The following is an 8,513-nucleotide window of genomic DNA, read 5'->3' on the forward strand; positions in this document are numbered from 1 at the left end:
CATCACATTGCAAGCTTCTCACTTAGTTGGTGCTTTACAGGTAATCCTATCAGTGGAAAGTGAGCATACTTGTGACCCGTGGCGATTTTAGCATGTAAATATTGCATGCCAGCAAAGCAACTACACAACACGAATACATGAATTGCACTATAATGGTGCCCACAAACTGTTATGACCTACATAAAGCTGTTGTGCTGTGCTCACTTGAACAGGAAGGTTGGTCCTTCTTACTCCATACATTTTCCTGACACCCGAAAATAGTCATTACATTGTGAATGCTTAGCAGGACAGAACAATGGTTCAACTCACACAATAAACACGGACTCACTAAACAAAAATGCTTCGTTTGTAAATTATGTCTGAATGTTGGAGTGTGCCCGACAATCTGTAACTTAAAAATAAACAAGAAAATGGTGCCATCTAGTTTGCATAATATAACGGTATTTTAAATTATTTATATTTTCACTTCTGATACTTAAGTATATTTTAGCAATTACATTTCGATACTTAGTTGTATTAAAAGCAAATACTTTTAGGCTTTTACTCAAGTAGTGCTTTTTACTGGGTAACTTAATATTTATTGATTTTACTTTTAAAACTCAGCAAAAAAATAAATGTCAACTGTTTTTTCCCCCCAAACTTAACATGTGTCAATATTTGTATGAACATAAGATTCAACAACTGAGACAAACTGAACAAGTTCCACAGACATGTGACTAACAAATGGAATAATGTGTCCCTGAACAAAGTAACAGACAGTATCTGGTGTGGCCACCAGCTGCATTAAGTACTGCAGTACATCTCCTCCTCATGGACTGCATCAGATTTGCCCGTTCTTGCTGTGAGATGTTACCCCACTCTTCCACCAAGGCACCTGCAAGTTCCCAGACATTTCTGGGGGGGGGGGGGGTGGCCCGAGCCCTCAGCCTCCTTTCCAACAGGTCCCAGACGTGCTCAATGGAACTGAGATCCAGGCTCTTCGCTGGCCATGGCAGAACACTGACATTCCTGTCTTCCAGGAATTCACGCACAGAACGAGCAGTACGGCTGGGGTCATGTCAGGTCTTCCCTGTAACGCAGTGTTGAGATTGCCTGCAATGACAAGATCAGTCCGATGATGCTGTGACACACCGCCCCAGACCACAACGGACCCTTCACACCAATCCCATTCCAGAGTACAGGCCTCAGTGTAACGTTCATTCCTTCGATAAACGCGAATCCGACCATCACCCCTGGTGAGACAAAACCGTGACTCGTCAGTGAAGAGCACTTTTTGCCAGTCCAGCGACAGTGGGTTTGTGCCCATAGGCGATGTTGTTGCCGGTGATGTCTGGTGAGGACCTGCCTTTACAACAGGCCTACACGCCCTGTCCAGCTTCTCTCTGTCTATTGCGGACAGTCTTGAGCACCGATGGAGGGATTGTGCGTTCCTGATGTAACTTGGACAGTTGTTGCCATCCTGTACCTGGTGTGATGTTCAGGTGAACCGATCCTGGGCAGGTGTGGCCTGCCACTTTTAGTCAATTGGGTACTTTTCCCACCACAGACGTTCATGTTGGCGCTCTCACCTTACCCAAGAGACCATGTTTGTATTCGGCTTTATTAACTCAAGGATTATGGTTACAAAAAAATGTATTGGCCCAATAAATTATTTTATTTGTGTCTTGGCTAACTTTGAAGGAACAAAGCTGCCATTATAGACCAGGCTCTTGCAAGATCTGCTCAAATAACAGTCCACAACAAAACAAATTTGACATTTTTATTAGCCTTCACCTGGATCATTTACAAGACATCTTGTGAGGGTTCACAAAAGAATAATGAGACTAATTTATCAAGCTAGTGGGATGCCCTTTATCCAACCCTCCTCTTTCGAGCCATAACAGACTCTTCCATCAGTGGATACAACCAGCTCACAACAGAGGACTAAAGCACAGTTGGGGGGGGGGGGGGTGTGTGTGTGTGTGTGTGTAGGATAATACAATGATCAGACTGGTTCCACCAGGCTAGGGATGAAGAAAGAGGGGAGGAAGAGAATAGTATTGGTACATCCACAATGGTAAGAGACCATAAGACAACAGAGGGAGAGAGATGGGATGATCAGATCTGCCACCACAGCAGTGATTGATTTATTCTTACAGACCAGAACCAGGCAAACGGCAGCAGCACCAAGTCGATAGCAGGGCGGCAACTGCACCGGGCACTCACCGGGCACCGCAACACCCCCGCCAGCCACAGCACTGCCACCTCACCATCAGCACTGCATCGCACCTTAACAGCTAACCAGCAATACTCAACTGCTACACAACTGCGCCTAGTGCACAAAAGATGACACAAGAGGGGATTAAGTAAATGCATACCAGAGACAAAAAAAAGTATCAACAATATACACTGAGTACAGTAAACATTAAGAACACCTGCTCTTTCCATGACAGACTGACCAGGTGAAAGTATGATCCCTCATTGGTGTCACTTGCTAAATAAACTTCAATCAGTGTAGAAGAAGGGGAGGAGATGGGTTAAAGAAGGATTTTTAAGCATTGTGACATGGATTGTGTATGTGTGCCGTTCAGAGGGTGAATGCGCAAGATAAAATATTGAAGTGCCCTTGAACAGGGTATGATAGTAGGTGCCAGGCACACAGGTTTGTGTCAAGAACTGCAAAGCTGCTGGGGTTTTAATGCTCAACAGCTCCCCGTGTGTATCAAGAATGGTTCATCACCCAGAGGAGATCCAGCCAACTGGACAACTGTGGCAAGCATTGGAGTCTATATGGGCCAGCATCCCTGCGGAACGCTTTCAACACCAGGGCAAAGAGGGAGGTGCAACTCAATATTAGGAAGGTGTTCCTAATGTTTGGTGTACATACATAAAAATAGAAAAAACTATCTGCACTCCTAGTTAGGTTAGAGAATTACGTAAAATGTTACATATTTTTTATACAATTTTGGCTTATATGGTTTCCCTCTACATGTTGCTGGTTTAGGGTAACTGCTAAATTCAACTCTCCAAAAGAAGAACAGCAGTAACTCAATACGGGAATACTTCTGTAGAGAATTAGACTACTAAATAAGGGCTTCAATTCATTTTTAAAAAAGAGGGGGGGGGCTACTTCATAAAAGTTTAAATCAAATTAATATGCAACAAACCTGCACTAACAATGGGACAAAATACAGTTAACCTCAAAACATGTCCTTCACTCTAGTCAACGGCATTACACGCATTGGTAAATATATAGTAGTCTATTTCTGGGCAACTGAAACATTTTAGACCAAGTCACAACCTTTTGGTCAGTATTCTGTTAGGCGTAGAGAGGTGTCCACTGGCAGACTTAAGCTCTGGTTGACGTCCACAGAGAAGAAGTCTCAATCGTCTGACATCTGGAAAGAAAACAAGACAAGCTGCATTAGTGGAGGTCAAAGGGTAGGTTGCTAGCTTGACACAACTAGACAATCAACTGTTCTCAATCTAAAATCGGATAGAAAACACCCCCTTTTAACCATTCCATTGAGGGCTCGTCAGTTGTCCACGTTACTGGCATAGAACAGAGTTCCTAACAACGTGGGATGTCTTCTCACTACAAGGACCCCCCCACCCACCACTCAATTTGTTCTTATTTTTACTCAGGCATTTATTGGACAACAAACCTTGGGGTCCTCCCTCCTGCACCAGTGACACCAGACACAGAGCGGTACAGCCAGCAGCATTCTGTCTGTGGTCCTGTGAACATACAGTACCTCACCAACTGACAGCACGGACCACCGCACCGCCAGTGACGACCTGCTCCATAGCAACCGCCATCGCCCCCCACCAACAGCCTCAGGCAGGTCGCGTCACAACACACTAACTGCTCTTACACTGCCATCTGCCACACCCTCTCGGTTTGACAACAGGACACCGCAGCTTGGAGAAGAGAATTCCACATTTAGGTAAACGAATGTTTGATTTTAGCACCCCGCAACAAATATACCCCATCTCAAAAAAAATGATATAGGCCCTGGCACATTTGATAAATGTTGTAAACAATTTTGGCCAACTATACCCCTGACCTGCAGATAACATCCACCCCAATGTTAGCTGATGTGACTGTTTGGGGATAAAACATTGGCAGACACCCACACACTGTTGATTAGATCTGTGGGCACATTCAGTGTGCACTGCAGGTATCCATCTCTATTTCCTGACTTTACTTTGTGTCGCTTGCACGTTCTACACACAACTTGTCATTTGTTTTGTACACTCCTTACATTTCCAGTTTCCTCTACAACACCAAGTAAAATTCCAGGGTCAGGATTCTGAAGTACTGACGGGTACACTGCAACTCTGGTTACTAAACACTAATATTCAAAGGACTATTAAGGTTGCAGAACACTGTCCAACTGCAATTGAATTGAACCTGTCCTACCATAGAGTTCCTATAATTGTTCCTTACATAATTATGTGCCCTACATTCAGCAAACTATACTCAAACCATAGACAGACTAGTGCCCAGAAGCCAGTTTTAGCATGGGCAACACCATTGAGGAATTGTATCACTTTGTAGTCAACGGGGTGGGACTTCCTAAGGTTTAAGGATACCTCAGCCCAGTTAAGAATTTGTTCTTAACTGACTTGCCTAGTTAAATAAAGGTAAAATAAAATAAAACATAATTCCATCCAGGTCAACAGCAAATTAATTATACTAGTGAGCAAACATTCCATAACTGCAGGTGGCAGTAAATCACCAACCGTTCAGTTTGTTTACCAACTCATAGTAGAATAAAAATGTATGGAGATGGCCTCAATGGCACTGCACATACTCTCACAGACGCCATAACAGGACAGACGCAACGCGGCATCCTATAACTATCTCTATGACTCAAACATATGTGGCTGTCTGATGGTCACCCCAATTCTCCCATGCCCTGTGTACCGTCTTACTGGGTCTGGCTTGGAACTGTTGTTACTAAGACTCGGTTCCGTTGTCATCGGGGGATTTGGGCATGCTCTTGGACCTCGACCGTGAGCCTCTGTTAGAAGCCGGGGTGCGGCTGCGGGACCTTGATCGGGATGGGGACTTGCTCTTGCGGGGTGTGCGGGACTTGGAACGGGATCTAGAGTAGGAACGAGACCGTGAGCGGCTGTAGTCACGGCCACGACTGCGGTTCCTGCTTCGGGAACGGCTGTGTCTTCGCCGGCGGGGGCTGGCCGAACGACTGGGGAGGGTCAGAAGAAAATGGAATAATGTTTAGTTAGATAAAAATAACTGCAACTTGGTTCATACAAGTCTGTTTTTTATTGACTAATTAGATTTTGCGATGGCAGCTTGCAAACTCAACTGATAACGTAGTAGCTAGCTAACTAGCCCAAAGGCCGGCAAATGGCGATATCATGTTGCTTCATCTTACCATCCAATGGGAATTTATGTAATGTAAACTCACGTAAACTCATACATCACCTTTGTCTGTACAATTGCCCTTATTTTAGCGCCCCAAAAACACAATACTTCCAGATCAACTGTGATGTCAATACCATTGTAAAGCACAATTTCTCCCCTGTCCAACAGAATCAATTACATGACCTAAACAATGCCTGTTTTGGCATAATTCAAGCAGGCAATGAGCCCCGTCTGGTCTTTTAAAAAAAAAATGGCGGGTGGGGAAGAGAAACTAATGCGTAGTGAGAAGGAGAGATGTGTGGGAAAATTGCTTTTTTCCACTCGATCTGTCCAACGTATCACCTTATCGCCTCTAAAATGTAAATAAAACACTATAAAGAGTTTATCTAATGTGTCATTACATACCTATTTAAAGGTTTGTGTCAAATTTGAATCGGGTTTTTAGGGCGGTGCTAAAGTGATCTTAGAAGTAAACAGCGGCTTTGAGAATGCTGATTGCATGCAATGATGACGCAAAAAATGACTAGGTATCCCCCCTTATCCCCGTCACTGTCCATTTCTTGTTTTTAAAGGATGAGAGAAGTGCTACACCTGGTGGAGAGAGATTGTAAGACCGAAATAGTTGCTTTATGCGTGGTGTACGTTACGACATGACACGTCTAGACGTAACAGAGGGTCCGTTTTTTCCCCCAACTTTTCTCCAATACTATGAGCCATTACCATGTCGATCAACACTTGAATAGAAAACAAATTCACACCCCCGATTTTGAAGACAACACAGTCGCTACAGTCCCATTAGTTTTCTTTGTAGCCTCGTTTGAATGTTGCGGTTGCGCACATTTGTACGGAATGGGGTGAGTTTAAGTTAGCTGGCTATATCACCCGCTGTCTGTTTTTTACAGAACATTTTCCATTCAGGCCACAAAGATTTTAGCTCCTCTTTACCCGCCTTCTCGCCATTAAATAGAGTTGAGGAAATCAACACATTTGCAGCCTGAATGGAGAATATTCTATCTACAAAATCGGTCCACGGGGATGTGTATAGCCGCTGAATACATTGCCTTTGGATTGGTAAAATGAAATACCTCATTATCGCCATCAACTGGCCTATTTGCTACTAACTAGCTACGTTAACTATAAAAAGTTAAACTAGCTAGCTAAAGTAAATACCATTGCACATTTAGCTGAAATTGGCCAGTATATTGTAGTTACATCAAGATTACAATTGGCCAACTACAATGTTCTACTAAATTTAACTAAAACTGGAATCAGAGCTTACCTTCTGCTCCTGCGCCCGTAGCCTCCATGCCTCCTTGGGGGTCCACTGCCGCCTCGGCGCCCGAAGTGGGAGTCTGGTGGACGGCCATATCGCGCCATCTGCACTCGCAGTTCCCGCCCATCGAGCAAGGCCCCGTCCATGGCGTCCATCGCGTCTTCAGCGTCGCGCTTATCGTGGAACCTCACAAAGGCGAAACCACGGCTCTCCTTAGTGTACCGATCGCGGGGGATGTACACGTCTCCCACCCGGCCATACTTCTCGAAAACTCGGCGTAGGGTCTCAGGCGAGGTCCGGTACGTGAGATTGTCCACTTTGAGCGAGGACATACCCTCGACATCGGGCGGAGGCCTTCCGTAGCTCATCTTTGCTCCTCAAAATGAGACAGCCAGACGAAGATTAAAATCGTTATTCTAGACTAAATTTGTTTTTGTTTTGCTGATTTGTATGCTAAACTCACCCCTTTCTCTTAGCTGCTCGCACATGAAATGGCGGCTCAGGAGCTTCCTTTTTGTGTTGGCTGGTAGGCGGGTTAATAACTACTCCCTCTTGGAACTACAGCGCGCCGTAGCGGATTGGAGTGGCAGAACAGTTAGAATGCTAACTGACGGTGTCAAGATTAAAATAACAACAGAACCCACGTTTCCATCCAGTTTTTATGCCAGTAAAGCATACCATATTTTTTTTAAATCACGGCAGCTGTGATGGAAACAGTACATTTTTGTGTTAGTAAAATGAATGATTCGAGAAATGGTAGTGGAACGCCTTATGCGCAAATACTTATATAATAACCATCATATCGAAGTAAACTTGGAGTCTCACTACTCACTACTCACTACTATGTTGCTGCATATAATTGTGAAAACTGTCTGGTTCGTGTAACTCTAGCTACAGTAGGTTTTCTTTCAATTGGCAAGAGATTTTCATGCGACAACTACTTCAAGGTCTTAGAGCGAGTGACGTCACCGTCACCTATTAGTGCGCAGCCCGCTGACTAGCTAGCCATTTCACATCGGTTACAATGACACTTTGTGATCTAGGCTTCCCCAACAACCATAGCCGCGAGAAGTGCGGGTGCTGAAGCTCCCCCTGATAAATCAGAATACAAATTTGTTTGAGTTTTTTTAGAAAATATTGTTTTCAACAGAATTAGTGCACTGGGCTTTTATTACTACTGCATGAGGAGACAAAAAAGTTGATTTTGGAAGTTTGGCTACACGAGACTAGCTATTGGGATGCTACCAGTGTGTATCATGTTCTAACACAAAACAGGCCTATACATTTATTGTCGAATTGCCTATCAATATTTCTGTGTTGCCTAAGTTGATTGTTTATCTATTTCTTTCTAAATGTAAAATATACATTTGACTTGATAGATAAATATAATTACGCAACTTTGCATTGCATGGCAGTGATTAATTCCCACGTTTGGGGAAGGTCCAGTGGGAACTGCTTGCCTGCTGAATTGTACTGAGCAAAACCCATAGCAGACCCCATTGTCCAGATTTGTGCATGACGTCATGGGTAGCCATTAGATTTGTTCTTTGGGGCAAGAAGAGCATGGAGAGCATGAGCACACTCAGCACAGATAGCCATCAGCCTTGGTCGAAAATATATGTAATCTTCAACCTAGCCATCAGCATCCCAGCACAGCCATACAAATGGGAGAGAAGGAACAAAAATATGTGGAACATTATATGGTGCTCAGGGCCGGCCCTAGTCGAGTCGACCGCTTAGGGCCCCACGGCCTCAACAAAGTAAAAAATATATATATTTAGGAACTCAATTGGCAGTCTCAACGTACTGTTGAGTGTTAGAATACTAGAATACACAAGGTGCAATTTTGAAATGTGGTTGTGTATC

The 8,513-nt window shown here is 44.0% G+C and overlaps 1 protein-coding gene across 4 annotated transcripts; it reads right to left on the minus strand.

The window, feature by feature from the left end:
• Nucleotides 1-1,745: 1,745 nt before the first annotated feature.
• Nucleotides 1,746-7,546, minus strand: srsf2a (serine and arginine rich splicing factor 2a). Of its 4 annotated transcripts, none has more exons than XR_002470365.3 (4): nt 6,654-7,546; nt 4,918-5,192; nt 3,281-3,377; nt 1,746-2,311 (listed from the first exon to the last, which is right to left on the minus strand). XR_002470365.3 is itself a non-coding variant. In XM_021581014.3 (3 exons), exons 1-2 carry the CDS (start codon nt 7,013-7,015, stop codon nt 4,943-4,945), a joined length of 612 nt encoding a protein of 203 aa, XP_021436689.1. In that variant the 5' UTR covers nt 7,016-7,546; the 3' UTR covers nt 1,746-3,377; nt 4,918-4,942. The 4 variants fall into 4 exon arrangements, 2 of the variants coding, with proteins under 2 accessions (XP_021436689.1, XP_021436691.1); XR_002470367.3 differs by having other exon boundaries at nt 4,910-5,192; XM_021581014.3 differs by having other exon boundaries at nt 1,746-3,377.
• Nucleotides 7,547-8,513: the final 967 nt, after the last annotated feature.

The sequence above is a fragment of the Oncorhynchus mykiss genome, chromosome 23 (assembly GCF_057628025.1).
Source record: "Oncorhynchus mykiss isolate SJ-2025 chromosome 23, ASM5762802v1, whole genome shotgun sequence".
Taxonomy (NCBI): Eukaryota; Metazoa; Chordata; class Actinopteri; order Salmoniformes; family Salmonidae; genus Oncorhynchus; species Oncorhynchus mykiss.

Excerpts from the sequence above, each read along its gene's own strand:
- srsf2a (XM_021581014.3), bottom strand. The coding sequence starts at position 7,015 with ATGAGCTACGGAAGGCCTCCGCCCGATGTCGAGGGTATGTCCTCGCTC. Across the intron at positions 5,193-6,653 it reads TACGGGCGCAGGAGCAGAAG|TCGTTCGGCCAGCCCCCGCC; the intron begins GTAAGCTCTGAT and ends GACCCTCCCCAG.